Source organism: Coregonus clupeaformis, unplaced genomic scaffold, assembly GCF_020615455.1.
Source record: "Coregonus clupeaformis isolate EN_2021a unplaced genomic scaffold, ASM2061545v1 scaf0461, whole genome shotgun sequence".
Taxonomy (NCBI): Eukaryota; Metazoa; Chordata; class Actinopteri; order Salmoniformes; family Salmonidae; genus Coregonus; species Coregonus clupeaformis.
In genome coordinates this window covers 219,794-239,135 of record NW_025533916.1, presented here as the reverse complement: position 1 = coordinate 239,135, position 19,342 = coordinate 219,794, and the positions used below count along the sequence as shown (strand labels likewise).

At 41.0% G+C, this 19,342-nt stretch overlaps 1 protein-coding gene across 4 annotated transcripts; it reads right to left on the bottom strand.

Moving 5' to 3' along the window:
* Positions 1–108: 108 nt before the first annotated feature.
* On the bottom strand, positions 109–16,468 carry LOC121556829 (dual specificity mitogen-activated protein kinase kinase 4). 4 transcript variants are annotated; one of them, XM_045215508.1, is made up of 13 exons: positions 16,122–16,467; positions 14,841–14,876; positions 11,797–11,829; positions 9,752–9,854; positions 8,201–8,372; positions 7,624–7,743; positions 7,347–7,466; positions 7,195–7,246; positions 6,896–7,023; positions 2,553–2,630; positions 2,230–2,378; positions 1,848–1,893; positions 109–1,618 (listed from the first exon to the last, which is right to left on the bottom strand). In XM_045215508.1, exons 1-13 carry the CDS (start codon positions 16,264–16,266, stop codon positions 1,505–1,507), a joined length of 1,296 nt encoding a protein of 431 aa, XP_045071443.1. In that variant the 5' UTR covers positions 16,267–16,467; the 3' UTR covers positions 109–1,504. The 4 variants fall into 4 exon arrangements, with proteins under 4 accessions (XP_045071443.1, XP_045071445.1, XP_045071444.1 ...); XM_045215510.1 differs by lacking the exon at positions 11,797–11,829 and having other exon boundaries at positions 9,752–9,842; positions 16,122–16,468; XM_045215509.1 differs by lacking the exon at positions 11,797–11,829.
* Between the last annotated feature and the right edge of the window lie 2,874 nt (positions 16,469–19,342).

Below are 19,342 nucleotides of genomic sequence, written 5' to 3'. Positions count from 1 at the left end.
TTACAAAAGCGATAGAGCAAACTAGTAAATAAGGTCTTACATAATGTGTTTCAAAATGCTCCATTGCCACTTGCCAGAGTTACTCTGCATGAACACTAATAAGGCAAATCCCTGTACATGTTTTATTTGTTGGATAGTTCTTACATTTTTCTGTGACACCAAGCTCAAAATGTACACTCTTATTTTCAGATAGATGAAAGATAAAATAAAAAATGTGATACATCATTAAAATTAAATCATCATCCTTATATTTCATAAGCTTATTTTAATATCCTCAGGTCATTAAAGATTTTACACATTCTGCCCAGCAAGATATTCTAATTTTAATGTTCTACAGTAAAACTGCAAACATTTGAATGCATGTTGTATGCAATGATATCCAGCCAATTTAATAATAAATAAATAGTTTACTACTGTACCAGTATTTTACCAGCAGTCAACTAAGTTTCCATTATATCCAGTAATCCCCCCCAAAAAAGTGAACTACACTGTGTATGAAACCTCTAGATTCTGTGTACATTGTGAATATTATAGGAGTCAATCAATCACAGTCAGAACACCGTTCAGGTGCCATGCATTTAAGAAACAAATACTGGCATATCAGCTGAAATCATTAGGGGCCGGTCAGGTGCATTAGAACGGTAGCAACATCCAGCTGTAATCAGAACAGTAGGCAATTTCATTACAGATAAATGTGTGGCTCTATACAGGGATACAAGATGGCATTATGAATAATTACAGATCAACAGCACCATACATACATACAGCTTAGCTTTTAAAGAGAAAGTGTTGCATATGCCATGGCTGAGAGAGCCAGTGAGTGTGTTTGTTTGTGTGGATGCTTGCCTTCCTACATCAGAATGGATTAACCTGAGCTCACATAGATGCAGAGTAACTAAATGTCTCTCAAAGCACAATTATTTATTTCTCTCTTTTTATTTATATATCAGCACAAAGACCATTGCTCAGTGACGGCAGCACCCTCACAACATTGGATGGAGGCCACATGATCCTGTCCATCAATGCTGTTACCTTTTAAATTGCTTTACACCCTAAGAAGCAATGTTTCATTTAAGATACCAAACACAATGTTTAAAGTCACATACATGGAAGAGGTGGGAAGATTCACAAAGAGCATGATTCCAGTATCTCCAAATCATATATTCCACAAGTGATTAAACACTATAAATACATTTCCAGATTTTAAATCACCGTACTGTATCCACATTAGAGATGACGTCTCACATCGAGATGAACCAAGACCATGGTATATTCATTCAGTTACTAGTGTACTTACATGTAAGTGTGTTTGTGTAGGAGAGATAGAGAAGTGTGTGAATGTTGATATCATACAGACGTGACTGAACACCAGTCTTAGTACACGTGGTGTTTTAGTTTGTCCATTTCCTGTCTTAGTTTAACACTGCAGTATGGGATGAAGAAAATCTTTAGGCCATTGTTTTGTTGTTGTTGTTCCAGGCTTCCGTTTCTACTTGTTCTACAGTCAGTCGACGTACATGGGGGAGCTGGGAGAAGTAGGCATCTGATCCAGGATTCTGCAGACGTAACTGGCAACATCCACTGAGCGCTCCTCATACATCAGTATGAAAGCATGTTTCTGTATTGAAGAGACAGAAACAGAAGGAGCATGTTTTAACATGTAATAATATGTAGAGGTGATAAGTATATCTCTGCATGTAATACAATTACATTAATTAATATTTAGTCATTTAGCAGACGCTCGTATGCATACATTTTCATACCTTCCCCCCATACCGTGGGAATTGAACCTAGAACTGCAAGTGCCATTCTCTACCAACTGAGCCACACAGGATGTACATACTTACCAGAAGCTCTTTGTACTTTGGCCTTTTTGACTCATCCTTTGTAAGGCTAAAGGGGGGAAAGCGAATAAATAATTACAATTCTGCTCTGCAATACACTAAACTACATCATGGTTCTCTTTGAGACGCTTAAAACTGAGACATTACATGTTTTGTCCACCAGGGGGACATCAAATCCAGAGGATGTCTCATGCAAAAAATGCAGAGGTATTACCTTGTGAAATTCACATATTTTTGTTATTTGTTGGTGAATACTGCAAAAGCATGCAGTAGTTTACATTGACAATATTGCTCTGCAGTGATTCAATGTACTTCAACTTATATTATATCACCGTGAAAATAACATTGAAGCAGTGCCAGCAGAAGCTGTCTCTTTGTCCTTTACCACAGATTGACAAAGTTGATGAATTTGGGGGAGAACTGCCTGTCTTCTGAGTTGGTAAGCTGTGGAGGTTCTCCCTTCACCACCTGTGTCAACTGGTCAAACACACTGTTCCACTTTGGGTAGGGAAACCGTCCGGTCGCCAGCTCATACTGCAAAAAAAACACAAAGACAACATGGTGAGTCTACAGTTACTTTGAAAGATTTACAATATTACAAAAACACTTTAAGAAGAATATACTATCTTGTGGTTTTAACATTCAGTGTATCTTCAAATAGCTTTTTGAATGTTAAAGACAAAGTGGACAAGAGGGTTGAGGACCCACCAGTGTGATCCCCAAACTCCATACGTCTGATCGGACGTCATAGCCTTGTCTGGAGGCACTGGGGTCTATTCTCTCAGGCTGTGGACGAGACATGGAAAACATGTTACAATTCATCATAGTGATATCATAGATGGGCCTTTAAAGAGAAAAACTAAAATTAAGTACAAATAAAATAATGTTCAAAATAGACAACTTGGCAAAACAATCCAAATGGAGACTTGTGAGACACTCAAGTGTGTATACAGTATACAGTCCTCACCATATGCATTTGGACAGTGAAGCTCATCTTATTTTGGCTCTATACTCCAGTATTTTGGATTTGAATCAAATTATGACTATGAAGCGAGTGTTAAAATTACACCATATATGAGTGTATTTTCATACTTATCTGTTTTATCCTTTAGAAATAAAAGCACTTTATGTATCTACTTCCCCCATTTGAAGAAATCACAAGTATTTGTTCATTACTCAGAGCTTCATTATCTGTTCACAATGTTCATTAGTGACATCTGCTGGTCTGCAATAAATAGCCGTGTGATTATCAGATAATATTTCTTTCTCCACTGTTTTCATCAAAATTCTGTGCCGCAACGGTAAATCGTTGGATTTAGTAGCCTATGATCAGTTGGAATACCAAGTTCACATCTTACATCATACTTCCCTTTATTGCCCTTCAAGTTTACTATTTTTCAAAAACGGAATCTATGGCATTATTTGGGATGCTTAAGACAGAAACTTATACTATACAAAATAAAACAAATTATTTGAACAACAGTGCAGAAAGTGTGATTTCACATAAAATAATTTTCTAAATAGTGTCTTCAATGGTATTCGACCTCATACCCTCCCGCCACTGTATGTTCCATATTTCCCTACTCTACCTCCTAAACTACTTTAAGGTGAAACTACATGTACAAAACTACAGTTGGAAGTACGATGTACAGTAGAAGTCGGTGTTTGAAAGCAGCTTAGATTTGAAGAAAGCACCGGAACCCAGTGGGATCTCGCATTTTGCGACACACGGTTTGAAAAAGCACATGATCAAACGATGTTCGGACATCATGGATGGCATACTTCTCGCATCCGCACACTGCTTCGAAGTTAGCTGCTTAGCGATTTGCCTCGGAGCTCCGGTATCAAACCTAAACATCACTAGTGAATAGATTCACTGTCCAAATACATATGGTGAGGACTGTATTATTGAGTGCATTAATTATCATAGGCACTCAATTCTGTCTATTCAACAGAATACAACATACACCTAAGGGCTGACCCCATTTAGTCAACTGGTCGATTGTTTAGTTGATAGGCTGTTGGTCGACCAAGATGTTTTTAGTAGAGCAGTCGCAAATACGTATTTATTTATTTTATGTCACACCTGTATGATTTGCGCCTGTCTGAGTGGACTAATCCATTGAGGAGGACGCGGGGCTGACACGGTCCTAGAAGAAGGGGAGTGTGGCTACGATCAGAGAGGAAGAGAGGCCCAACTCGGCGGAAAATCTGTCTCCCGCCAGCAGGTGCGTTTTTTTTGTACCTTGTCAGTATATCCATAATCTTTAGTAAGATGCACAAGGCACGTCTCTCTCCAGAATGCGCGCCCTCCTACCATTTCGTGCGTGTTCATTGTTTCATAACTTAATTGTGTGAATTGTTTGCCCTTTAATTATTAGTGTCTATTAATTCCCCATTACATATCACCAGTAGTAGCCTACATTTACCATTAATTCCCATAATGTCGAATCTACAATGTTTGGTTACGGTAATTTCTGTTAATGTATTCAATATATTATTATAATTATAGTTGTTTACCATTCTCATTGTCAGAGTGGACACGTTTGCAGAGCTCACCACATATGCTACACACGCAGAATCCACCAAGGCCAGCAGCAGCGGGAGGAGGGTCGGGAACAGGTTTTTTTCTTCTGGTTAGGCCATCTTGATCACTGGCTCCCTCTAGTCATTTGTTGGTCTTAATTATTTAATCAAACTGTGCTTAAAAGCACCAGACAAGCTCAGTACATATAGTTGATTTTAATCAAACACATTTAGTCCAATAGAATGGTCGAAATAAAATACTAATCTTGGTCGACTGATCTTTTTTAGTCTGGGACAGCCCTACTGAAAACCCTGTCCATGTCCTCATTGCCTGGTTCTACATGCCTTACATAATAACCACCTCAGCCAGTTACTTCATGTATGACCTCACCTCCAGACATAAACAAGACAAGGCAATGTAGTGGTTCCAAACAGTGCCAAGGTCATCAGCAGCAGACTTCTACCAGCCATGCTGCTGAGTGGAGGGAGCACCTCCTCTCCTCTGGCCCATTCATTCATGCACCAGAATTAGATGATGATGTCACCCACACAGCAGTGGGACAGACTGCTCTGACTGCAGCACTGATGTGTTTTATGGCATAGTGGCTACAGCACCAGCTCACATCTGCCAAGACTGAAAAAGATCTGGTTGCCCAGCTCTCACCTAGGACACAGTTCACAGCTCCTCAGACCTGTTATTAACTCAAAACAACCCAGCTACTCAGACCTACTACACTGAGTGCACAAAATATTAAGAACACCTGCTCTTTCCATGAGACTGACCAGGTGAAAGCAATGATCCCTTATTGATGTCACTTGTTAAATCCACTTCAATCAGTGTAGATGAAGGGGAGGAGACAGGTTAAAGAAGGATTTTAAAGCCTTGAGACAATTGAGACATGGATTGTATATGTGTGCCATTCAAAGGGTGAATGGGAAAAACAAAATATTTAAGTGTCTTTGAACGGGGTATGGTAGTAGGTGGCAGGCGCACCGGTTTGTGTCAAGAATTGCAACGCTGCTGGGTTTTTCACGCTCAACAGTTAACAGTGTGTATCAAGAATGGTCCACCACCCAAAGGTCATCCAGCCAACTTGACAACTGTGAGAAGCATTGGAGTCAACATGGGCAAACCCAGCATCCCTGTGGAACGCTTTTGACACCTTGTAGAGTACATGCCATGACAAATTGAGGCTGTTATGAGGGCAAAAGGTGGGGGGGTGCAACTCAATATTAGGAAGGTGTTCTTAATGTTTTGTACACTCAGTGTATATTATCAACTCAAAACAACATCGGTGCAGATTTAATTTGGATGTGTAATTGCTTTCAATTATGTAAAGTATTTCCTAATTTAAAAAACTGAACTGCTGATTTAAGAGACAGTTTGCTTTGGTACATAATGGTAGTAGCAACAGTAAGCTGACTACAGTGTATTAGTGAGCATATTCCAATATAATAAATATTCCAGACATGTGGCCACTTGCCAGCTAAATGAACTAAATCATAACAACCAGAGAGGAACAGAGCCAGACTGTCACCTAAACCACATACCATGAACCAAATCAAGCCTACTTAATTGTAGTGTAGTACATAATATTCTATTGAAGTGAAATCAATCCCTCTCTAATACCTAGACCAAACAGAGACAAAAATTGTGCTAAAGCAATTAGCAATGGGGTGGCCAAGAAGCACCCGGCAGGGCTGCCATTTTTCTATTGGAAACAGGAAACTGGAGCCATGTGGCTTGGATTCCTGCACTGTGAGCTCACAGCTGTGGGAGCACCAACCCAAACTGCTTTATTCTGACAGACATGAATGAAGTAACCCAGCCCTTCCTTGGCCTTCCGGTAGACACGTGGCAGAGGTGTGCCAAATTTAGAATGGAAACTGGAGGGGCCGGGGCTCCCTTCTCCCATCAGCAATACCCCCGCCCCCGGCAGAAAATAAACCCTGTGATGACGACACGATGAGCTCATTCCACTAGATGACTTCAACTATGTCACACACACACACACGGCATGAGGTTACTCTGCAGCTAGTCCAGAATAGGAACGAGACAACAAGCACAGATATCAGTAGCGACCATAATTATATCACTAACAATGCCACTATCAACAATAGGGAAATGGGAATCAGAGAGGTGCGGGGGCTGCCTTAAATTGAGTCCACGTCATCGGCGCCCGGGGAGCAGTTGTTGTTGGGGGTTAACTGCCTTGCTCAAGGGCAGAATGACAGATTTTTCCACCTTGCCGGCTCGGGAATTCGAACCAGCGACCTTTCGGTTACTGGCCCAACCACTCTTAACTGCTAGACTACCTGCCTCCCCTCAATAACAGTAGTGTTGTCTCCTTACAACTGGCGAACACCACTAACAGTTACTCTAAGTACGAAAACAATTGAATGCTAATTATGTACTGGATGGTGTGAAAGTGAAATGTATTCTTAGAAAGAGCCTTAGTTGTACATCTTGCACATGTCTTTCAGCCATTAATGAAATTGCACCGAAATCCCCATATATCACTTACTGCCATGTATGGTCTGCACCCTGCATCTCTGGTTTTTGCGATGGAGTCCACCAGCTGGCCACTGATGCCAAAATCACAAAGCTTAATGTTGCCATTCCTGTCCAGGAGGATGTTGGATGGCTTGATGTCTGAGAGGAGAAACGTATAGAAGAGATAACAAAGCTAGGCTAAGAGTTCTGGATAAAGGAAGTGCCACTTCTGTTGTGGTACAGTAAATAGAGCATTGTGAGGTAATAACGGAAATACACATCTCAAATGAGGAAGTAAAGAACAAGGCCTCCATTCTGGAGTCGTCTTACCTCTGTGAATTATTTTCAAGTATTCTTTTAAGTGGTTAAGTGCTTTCACAGTCTGTAATGAAAACACATAGCAACTAAATTAATACATAGAAATATGTACCATTCCTGTCAAATCTGTGTAAATTAGGTAAGGAGATAATGCATAAACTTACAGCTAATGTTATTTTGCCTAATATTTCCTCTGGAATCACATCATCTAAAGCACAATATACATATTTGTAGAATTTGTCGAACGAGGTAGACATAAGTTCCATACATATCCAACAGTCCCCCTGAAAAAGAAAAGAATCACAAGACATAACATACCCACGTGAAGACAATAAACTGCTTATTGCTAACTACACAGAACGACTGATTTACATCCAATGCATTTACTGTATAGAGAAATCAAATCGACAAAACAAAGAAGTGAAAAACTTGCACGGTCACCTCTCTGAAAAGAGCCCCGTAAAACTGGACTATGTAGAGACAGTCACTACTCCTCATGACCACATCCAGGTCCATCAGCAGCTGCTTCTGTTCTTTCTCATCAACCGTTGACCTAATCCTCTGTGGGAGACACACATGGCAATCAGATGCATGTTGCTTTCAATTGTGACCATGGTTGGAAGTCACAGGAGGTTGGTGGCACCTTAATTGGGGAGGACGGGCACATGGTAATGGTTGGGGTGGAATAAGTGGAAAGGTATCAACAACATCAAACACATGGTTTCCATTTACTCTGTTCCAGCCATTATTACGAGCCTTCCTCCCCTCAAAAGCCTTCACTGTTGGAAGTTTACCATGAGCAACATGTTACAATATCCTGCAATTGGAGTCAGTTACCCTTTGGTGATTATGACGATTACTCAGTGTTCATTTCACAATATAGCCTAAGACTCAGCCAGACAACTTCACTGGACATAGGATAAATGTCCCGTCCACTTTAGTAGTGATGAGCCGGTATAAATCTTGCCCTGAACACTTCCTGTAGTTTAGTCAATAAGAGGTCAGTGAGGGCAGTCACCTTGACAGCCATTATCTGGTTGCTGGGCTTGTGCACCATCTTGTTGACAGAGCCGTAAGCGCCCCGCCCAATCTCCCCCAGGTCCTTGAGGTCCTCAGCCGTGAAGTCACAATCACCGCCGGCGGTCTTCAACTTCCCTGACGACTCAATACTATGCGTCCGCAGCCTCTCTCTGGCCACAGAAATAGGTGGGAGACAGATAAGAAACACAATCTTTGCTAGTTGAGCTAATTTCACCTCAATCATATACTGAACAAAAATGTTACCGCAACATGCAACAATTTCAAAGATTTTGCTGAGTTACAGTTCATGTGAGTCTCCCGAGTGGCGCAGTGGTCTAAGGCACTGCATCGCAGTGCTAGCTGTGCCACTAGAGATCCTGGTTCGAATCCAGGCTCTGTCGTAGCCGGCCGCGAACGGGAGACCCATGGGGCGGCGCACAATTGGCCCAGCGTCGTCCAGGGTAGGGGAGGGAATGGCCGGCAGGGATGTAGAGCATGGCGTTTGCAACGCCAGGGTTGTGGGTTCGATTCCCACGGGGGGCCAGTATGAAAAAATAATAATGTATGCACTCACTAACTGTAAGTCGCTCTGGATAAGAGCGTCTGCTAAATGACTAAAAAATAAAAATGTAAGGAAAATCAGTCAATTGAAATAAATAAATTAGGCCCTAATCTATGGATTCCCATGACTGGGCAGAGCCAAGCCCACCCACTGAGTAGCCAGGCCCACCCAATCACAATGAGTTTTTCCCCACAAAAGGGCTTTATTACAGACAGAAATACTCCTCATTTCAGCTCATGAAACATGGGACCAACACTTTACATGTTGCGTTTATATTTTTGTTCAGTATATCTAATACTGCACCTGAAAAAGGATGGTTAGCTGGCATCCGTTTGATCAGTTTGCATTATCCAGCATCAGTCATTTGCTTGTCCAGGGTAACTTAGCAGGCTCATGTTTTATTTATCATCTAATTACACGGCAAAGACACAGGGCTTATTCATATTCACTACAATGGTGTTGCCCAAACAGGTACTTGAGGCTACATTCAGTTACTCTCTGTTTTCCATGAGCAGGTGGAGATAGAAATACAACAGCAAATCATTCCAACCTCACTTAGCCTGTCTTTGACAGATTGCCTGGGTACCTATACAGTACTGAATGTTACATTGACAATGTGTGGCTTTTGGAGATGAAGAGTCTCAGCAGACTGTAGACTAGAGGGCAGAGTCATAACAATTCATTATGCAGGAGTTTGCATTGTGGCTAATGCAAATTCCGCTTCATGTACATCTTGTACATCAGGGCGGCAGGTAGCTTAGTGGTTAAGAGCGTTGTGCCAGTAACCGAAAGGTCGCTGGTTCTAATCCCCGAGCCGACTAGGTGAAAAATCTGTCGATGTGCACTTGAGCAAGGCACTTAACCCTAATTGCTCCTGTAAGTCGCTCTGGATAAGAGCGTCTGCTAAATGACCAATTTATTTTTATTTATTTATTTTGTACATCTTCAGAAAACCACATCCATTGCAAAGTTTGGAGGTCAACTTACATGTGGGGGTTCTGGAATGGGGGTCCTGCTGTATTCAGAGTGAATCTGGTTGTTGGTTTGATCGGGGGATTGGCAAAATTTAACTTCAGTGCTTTGCGTTTACCTGATCGGGAAGAGGCAGATATTATGTCAGATTGCACACAAGACATCTATGGCAGGGGTAGAGCCAGACAAGGACCAGAAAACAACACCAACACACTCAAAAACAACATGAAAACAAATAGATATCATACCACAGAATGAGAGACCATTAAAGCAATGGGGAGACAGGTAAATGTATCAAGAGTATTCAAGTAAATTTACTGAAGTCATGCAATCCAAATCTAGGGACGAAGCCTGTAAGAGTAATGACCTGCTTCTTACCAAAGGCATCCCTCTTTATATTTCTCTGCGAGAATATAGATTTCTTCTATAGATACTGAGTTTGGGATTTTAGCTGATACTACCTATACTGAACTATATGGGATAGTCAACAAAACAATCGGGTCTTGACCGAATTCAAATGAATCACAAGTAGATCTAATAACAGGTACTCAATCAAACCATGTTTATGCTAAGCCTCAGTGGCCAGGAACAGAAATCCCCTGGAGGTATTTTTACAAGGCATGTCCTGGTTATACATGTGACTCATTGCAGATGGTAGGTATAATTTGACCGGTTCACTGGAGTTGATGCAGAGGCATACACTTCTCAGTAGACACCTGCTCTAAACCATAGCCTAGTACTAGCTCACATCCCATACCATGGCTATTCAGGATGGAGGCTTACCTACAATCCAACACTCACCTATCATGTTTTAGTAGATTTTGCTTGGTAATTTAAGCAATAATGAGGGAGTAGGTGAGAATTTCAATTAACCAGACAATTTCTTGCTTCGTTTTTTTATTTCAACTAGGCTACTACCCAGAGTCAGACTGTGAAACAGGACAACATTGTGTAATGAGATTCTGACTCAACAAAAGCATGGATCTGACAGAACTGGATCTTTGATAATACAAAATGTGACTTGTGGCTCTAAACCATACATAAGAGTAAAACAGCCTACACTGCAGTCTGAAAAATCTATCTTGCCAGAGGAGAAGGAGCTTCCCAAGGAAAACTGTTCCGAGTTCACCTTGAAATGAAGGATGCATTCTGTTCTCTCCATCCAAAACACCACACGAATGTGTTTACTCAAACTCCAATAAAATGGCATACGCCACTGGAAATTATACTAGTGTCTCCATGTCTCAATGGGCAAGTGTTTGTTTAAGAACAGCTCATGCCAAAAATCACTGGCGTGTTCAAAAACAAAACTGGTTTGAAAAACAATGTGACAAAACCACAAGCATTACTAGCTAGTTTTGCTTGTTAGTAGCAAGCTGACTAAAAGTGCTAAAACTAAAAATGTAGAGCTTCCATTACAATGTTTATTAAAAACACAAAAGCAAAAGGACTACACTTCTGTCAAGATAAAATAAAGTTCCAGCATAGTGCTATTTTGGGTAGAAGGTCATCGGTTCAGGCCGAACCGAACAGTGGTGAAGATCAGTTGAAAGCCAAAGTGTGAATCTATACACACCAATGCTAATGGCAGCTCTTAGCCCTAGGCTTGTGTCGATGATGGATGATCCGAATATGGATTGGAACGTCTTGGTAAATGAAAATGATGAAACTAAATTGTTTGGTGATAACTAATAGTAAGATAAAACATATAGGATGGTTACCGCCAACTATTGTTTTTTTGGAAACAACTGAAAACTGAAATCAATACGACTCACAGTTGGACAAGTCTCATTTACTTGCTTTGCATCACTAAAATATTATGACCAAGTGTCTTAAAACACAGACCAACACAAGCTGCACTCTTTAACTCAGCTAGGATAATCAATGTTTAGCCTCAACTATTAGCCTAAACTGTCAAAACCGGCACAAACCTACTAGACCCCAACAACACTTCACTTGGATTAGTTGAGAAAAGAGGACAGACTCCCCCATATCAGACCGTCAGGTGGAAACAAAGGGTTGAGAACTGTTGGTACTGTAGCAAAAGAGGTTTGGCTTACTTGGGGGAGCTCCAGACAGGTTTATCTGAAACCCTAGAGGTGAGAAGAGAACATATCTTTTTCATATTTCACCTTTTTTAGGCTACTGTTTGACCGACTTAATATATTCATTTGGATAAACAAAAAACAACAAAGTTCTATTAAGAAACCTGGTGAACAAATACTGTTCTTCTCAGCTTCGGTTTTTAGACCAGGCAACGATGCAGCACTGTTTCCCAACACCCGTCACCACCTTGACTGACAACTATTTTAAGTCTCAATCAACTTGATTTTGCTAAATGAGGCTTAATTCCTGGAAAAGTCTACGAATCACAGTTTGATACCAAGGGTGGACAACAACTACACACACTAAAACATGACCAACTAGGCCAATTGAATAAATATTTTATCTAGGCCTAACCTACATGCAATACTTAACTAAAGAATTAGGCTACTTATCAGATGTTATCAGCTGAAATGGCAGCAGCCTTGTTATCAATATCGCATGTTAAGAGTTAATAATCATAAATGTACTTAGTTTGAAGATGTAAAAGCTCCTTTGCGTAAGCCCCCCAAATGATGCAATTTGAACAGACAACTGGCTGAAAAGTCCCTGGTGCTAACTACCTCACTTGCACTTGTCTTATCTACAGTGGGGGAAAAAAGTATTTAGTCAGCCACCAATTGTGCAAGTTCTCCCACTTAAAAAGATGAGAGAGGCCTGTAATTTTCATCATAGGTACACGTCAACTATGACAGACAAAATTAGGGAAAAAAAATCCAGAAAATCACATTGTAGGATTTTAATGAATTTATTTGCAAATTATGGTGGAAAATAAGTATTTGGTCAATAACAAAAGTTTCTCAATACTTTGTTATATACCCTTTGTTGGCAATGACACAGGTCAAACGTTTTCTGTAAGTCTTCACAAGGTTTTCACACACTACTGCTGGTATTTTGGCCCATTCCTCCATGCAGATCTCCTCTAGAGCAGTGATGTTTTGGGGCTGTCGCTGGGCAACACGGACTTTCAACTCCCTCCAAAGATTTTCTATGGGGTTGAGATCTGGAGACTGGCTAGGCCACTCCAGGACCTTGAAATGCTTCTTACGAAGCCACTCCTTCGTTGCCCGGGCGGTGTGTTTGGGATCATTGTCATGCTGAAAGACCCAGCAACGTTTCATCTTCAATGCCCTTGTTGATGGAAGGAGGTTTTCACTCAAAATCACACGATACAAGGCCCCATTCATTCTTTCCTTTACACGGATCAGTCGTCCTGGTCACTTTGCAGAAAAACAGCCCCAAAGCATGATGTTTCCACCCCCATGCTTCACAGTAGGTATGGTGTTCTTTGGATGCAACTCAGCATTCTTTGTCCTCCAAACACAACGAGTTGAGTTTTTACCAAAAAGTTATATTTTGGTTTCATCTGACCATATGACATTCTCCCAATCCTCTTCTGGATCATCCAAATGCACTCTAGCAAACTTCAGACGGGCCTGGACATGTACTGGCTTAAGCAGGGGGAAACGTCTGGCACTGCAGGATTTGAGTCCCTGGCGGCGTAGTGTGTTACTGATGGTAGGCTTTGTTACTTTGGTCCCAGCTCTCTGCAGGTCATTCACTAGGTCCCCCCGTGTGGTTCTGGGATTTTTGCTCACCGTTCTTGTGATCATTTTGACCCCACGGGGTGAGATCTTGCGTGGAGCCCCAGATCGAGGGAAATTATCAGTGGTCTTGTATGTCTTCCATTTCCTAATAATTGCTCCCACAGTTGATTTCTTCAAACCAAGCTGCTTACCTATTGCAGATTCAGTCTTCCCAGCCTGGTGCAGGTCTACAATTTTGTTTCTGGTGTCCTTTGACAGCTCTTTGGTCTTGGCCATAGTGGAGTTTGGAGTGTGACTGTTTGAGGTTGTGGACAGGTGTCTTTTATACTGATAACAAGTTCAAACAGGTGCCATTAATACAGGTAACGAGTGGAGGACAGAGGAGCCTCTTAAAGAAGAAGTTACAGGTCTGTGAGAGCCAGAAATCTTGCTTGTTTGTAGGTGACCAAATACTTATTTTCCACCATAATTTGCAAATAAATTCATTAAAAATCCTACAATGTGATTTTCTGGATTTTTTCTCCTCAATTTGTCTGTCATAGTTGATGTGTACCTATGATGAAAATTACATGCCTCTCATCTTTTTAAGTGGGAGAACTTGCACAATTGGTGGCTGACTAAATACTTTTTTCCCCCACTGTATGCTTTAGGCTATAATGGTACATTCCACAGACCCAATTGCATTCATGTTGTATGCACTTTTACAAGAGAAACCAACCAATAACTGAAAAGTTAAAAACATATTTATTACTACAATCTGGAAGGTCGTGTTCTGTTATACTTTTAAAGAAACTGCCAAATGTAACACTGCACTTTGAAATGTCTGTGTAAACAAGTGTGGCTATGGCCTCATGACAGACTAAAATTATTTTCTGCTGAGTGAACTACTGAACTTTTATAACTTGCCCTCGCATCAGTGAACTGGTAAACAGGGGGGGGTAATGCATCTACATGCACACACATATAGCCAGAAACAACCACGAGAACTTTGGTATGACTTGGCCTAGATCAGTTAGATTCAGTGGAGCTAATCGTGGTAGACCTATAAAAATAACAACCTACAAATGGAGAAATAAAAATAGAGGGGTGCGAGAGAAAATTAAATGCATCCACAAAATGTTCCTGGCAGGGAGAGACAATGACAATTGAATAAATTATTTTTGGGACAGCTCACCGTCGATCAGCATCAAGTCAGGAGGGTTATGGGAAGTTAGTAGCATTATGGAAAGGGAAGAAAAATATCACAAATGTAATTTCAATACTTTGACACTGACAGAAGAGGACCATAACAGATGTTTCTTTCATGTATTACCTGGATTCAGAGTGGCATGCAAAAGTATAGAACCAGATCCAAAAGTAACTAACGACCTATGACAGTTATTGGTAAAGCATCAACAAAAATGTATATATATTATCTTTATAAAATCTGTAATATTGACAGTAACGTTAGCTACCTGTTTCACTCTGACATCTCCAGCAGGTGTTGGATTCTGTAAATTAAAATAAAATATTGTTTGTAAAAACATAGCTAGCTAATTATGCATTGGGTGGAAATTGAACAGATTTCTGCTGGTGGATGTATTTGAAATGTAAGAGATGCTCAGGCACAAGTTTCACTGAGCTAACATTACTGTAGCTGCCTGGCCTAGGAAACTTCGGGATTTTGGTAATGAAGCCATGTATCTACTTCCCCAGAGTCAGATCAACTCATGGATACAATTTGTAAATGTATGTCCCTGCATCCAATGATAACTAGCGTTAGTCCCCTGTAGCTCAGTTGGTAGAGCATGGCGCTTGCAACGCCAGGGTTGTGGGGGGGCAGTATGAAAATGTATGCACTCACTGTATGTCGCTCTGGATAAGAGCGTCTGCTAAATGACTAAAATGTAAAATGTTAGCGCAATGACTGGAATTCTATGCGGTAACTGCTACAGTAGCATGCTAGTAGATACCATGAATTTCCTGTCATTGCGACCAACGCTAGTTAGCATTGCCTCGCGAAACTACCTCAACTTCCTTCAATTTCATACTGGATGCAGAGACAAATGGTATTCATGAGTTGATCTGACTCTGGGGAAGTAGATAAAGGGATTGATCCTAAGTATCCCTTTAACAGTGAACTACATGAACAGTCTGGAGGGGGGAAAAAACCTCCCAACATGATCTTGTTTTTAGAACTGCAACATATTATAGCTAGCTAATATTAGTTAGTTAGAGGTAACCTGGCTTTACATTGAAAGACAGTAAGCAACACATGACCACATCCAGATCAATCATGACAAGCCTTCCTATATTCTAGCTCGTTATTTAAGAAGGCCAGTTATCAATGCCGCTTGTTAGCCAACCTTAGCTCGCTAGTTAGGTAACGTTAGCTAACAACTATGCACTAGCTAACATACGGTAGCTATGTGGCTAGTTAACGTTGTTTTGGTGTTACTTATTTCAACAACAACAAAATCAGAACCCGTTATTTGATTAGAAGACAATGTTTTGGGTGTGGGGGCAACTGATTTTGACGGTAGCTAGTTAACTGTAGACACCAAGCTAGTTAACTGACTTGTAGTAGTGTGTGAATAAAACTGAAGCAAGTTATCTGTTAGTTAGTAGAGAGCTAGCTAGCCAATATAGCTAGCTAGTTAGTAAGCATAGTCATTAGGTTGCTCCCGTTAACACCACTCACAAAAAAAGATCTAGCGCTAACGTTAGCTAACAAGCTGGTATTTTACAATCCTTACCTTGCATACTGCTCATTGTTGTTATGTGTTGCGATTGGGATTGATGTTGATGTGTGCCTGTAGATCCTGCGTTATTGCTGTTGTGGCTGGTAGATGTTGTGTTGTTGGGGCTGGAAGTCGCCATTGTTATGTGTTTGAATTCCATCAGCAGCACTAGGCTGCAATGCAGAGAGCAACTTCACCCGTACCAAACTAGACTAGAGAATAATCAAACTGGCTAGACTCCTTCGACTCAAAGGCGCGTGGTGGATGTAGAGCGCTACCGAACAAGACTGTAACTACCAACAGGCAGCAAGAAATTGGGACAGTGTTTGACAGTCCAGTAACCACCTTTCCATTACACACCTAGAGTCGAGACCAAAGATGGTGGATAAATGAAGACCGTCCAGTCTGGCACTTTACCATTGAGAAAAAAAAGGTAAGTTCCGGCTTACTTAACTGGGTGTGTCATAGACACCAATGCAATAGCAGCTTGGTCTGGTCTACTTAGTTTCATTGAACCAGAAAAAAAACAGACAAAACAGCAAGTGGGGTGTCTCGCTTCCTCTTCAGTCTCTGGTAAAGACTCAGTCAGCTGACCAAATGTCACTTGCGAACGTGAACACCCACAGTTTCCACCGCGAAGCTGCTGCGTGTGTGTGTGGACGGAGTTCGAGGAACACAAATCTAGGCTCAGATTACCATACCGCCAGTTTTAACCTAAAGCACTAGGGGAAGACAAATATCTGATCGTGTATCAGTGGGTTGGGGCGATTTCTAGCCTAATTATATTAGGCTATAAATGACCATACAGTAAACAGTAATATGACAGCAGTGGCGGCTGGTGAAAAATATTCTCGGTGGGGCTGTGCCATACTTTTTTTTTCCTGTAACCATCGCGATATATTTTAACACAAACTGCAGGACAGCAGTGCTCAGTGAAACATTCAGTAATTATTTAATGCCAATATTAAAAAGTTGAGGCATTCTTACACAAAAACATATTACACAAACCCAAGCCTTTCATTTGCATTTAAAGTGAACTTTTCACCATTGGTAGTAAACAGGCAACGCAACAGGCATTCTGTCAGAACAGAGTGGAAAGTGGACAATAACATGAAATTATTATAAAGTTTATAGGAAATCTTACACTGTATAAAAGGATGTATAATATAGAAATGGATATCAAGTGGATGAACTCAAACCTTTGACTGGAAGAATAGCATACAGTATTTTATGATCATACTAAATGTGACTAATTGTTAATGTGCTCCAGAACTGCAACAATTAATTGATACAAAACAACATATATACAGTAATATTAGCAAAGACACTATTAAGACTTTCTAGAGTACCATATATAACTGGATTTTTTATGCTAAGGTCAACTATATACAAAGAAACATGCGGCCAGAGCTGCTCTGTGTGTGTGTGTCTGTCATCTTATTTGTACAGGAATTTTGCCCGTCTGTCCTTCTGAGTGGCAAACCTCTCAATGACCCTTTGATTAAAGTCAGGAATGTCCCTGACAAGTTTCTTCTCCATGGAGAGCATGGCCAGAGCGTTCAGGCGATCCTGTGTCATGCTGTTTCTCAGGAAGGTCTTGATCCTTTTCAGTGTAGAGAAGCACCTTTCTGACTCAGCAGTTGTCATGGGTGTGGTGATGAGGATCTTGAGGAGGCTGGCAGTCTCTGTGAAAGTGCTCTGAAGGTTGTTCTCCATGAAGAACTGGTACAGGGGCACTGCACCACTACAAGCCTTGAACTCACTGTTCTCATAGATGAGGGACAGTTCGGTTTTGAGCTTGGCCTTGTTCAACATGGGGTACGCCTCCACGGTTGTTTCAAGCGCTGTATCGGGAACTTCACACTGTGTTGTGGGAACAACTCTCCGTGCAATAGTGTTGCGCTGATGAGGTGCTGGGTGAAGGAGAACCTCTCTTTGGCATGACTCAGGATGGTATCACATACCTGTAAAAGATACATCATCAGCTTTAATTTGCAATTAAGCTATTTTGATGCAAGTGATCCTGACTGACACATGCCTATGTCCAACTCAAGTATATGATTACCAAGGTGCTGATTGTTCAGGGTTTTGGCTACATACTACCAGGCCTGAAAAAAAGTTCTAGGGGGAAACACTGACAATTACATCACAACTTACCTCTATAGCCAACCTCTGTTGTTCTCCTGGTCCCAGCATCCTCCGTCGCTTGATGGGCTGTTGCTGCTCGTCAGATGCGCTGTCCCCACACAAAGAGGGAATTGAGGCCCTGGGTCCAAAAAATAAAGTTTAATTTGATAACTTGCAATCAGACTTCTTAACTCACTGTAATTCCCCCCTCAACACACAACCAGTGACTTTTATATATATATATATATATATATATATATATATATATATATATATCAGACAGACAGACAGACAGATAGTGTGTATATACACACAAACTATGTCTAGTAACTGCTTTTAACCTGTGATGTACATAATTAACTGATGTTATTACGTTTTAAAGCCTTTTTCTATTACATTTGTGAGAGGGATGCAACATCATTTTGTTCTGCTGTGCACTTAGCAATAAAGTTAATCTTCAATAACAACTAGGCCTCTTCTAGAAATTGACCTGGTGGACACCTGAATAATTATTACAAACTGTGTAGTACTTTCCTGCATTATTATCAACGTCTGATTGTGTCTTCTCTTTCCTTTTAAAATACTAAAACAAATATAATTGTGACGGCTCTATGATAATCACTCACTTTGATGACCAGACACATTTAGGCTTTTAAACTGTTGTAAGTGAACTATTCATCTTTCTAACAACATCTTTATCAGCCAATAGTAAATATAGTTATTTACCTGATTGTTAGCATGCTGTCTGTGAACCTCTGGACAAGTGCTTTAATGAAGACAGGGTCGATGTTCCTCTTCTGCAGCTGGCTGAAAAGCATGTCCACATTTGGCATGATCTTGTGGAACAGTGCCAGGAAAAACAGAAAGCCTCGTCTTCGAGCATCCTCACAAAGCCCCCCGCCTCTCTGACAGTCGGGGCATCAAAGTTCCCAGAGTCTCTGATGGTCTGGAAACACGTTAGGAGGTCATCCCTGTACTCGTACACAGTGTTTACAGCGCGACTGTGGAAGTTCCACCGTGTTGTAGAGGCTCTGGGGAGTCTATGCGCAACCACTTCGTCAAGCACGGTGGTTCGCTTGGGAGACCTGGAGAAGAAAGCAGAAAATCCT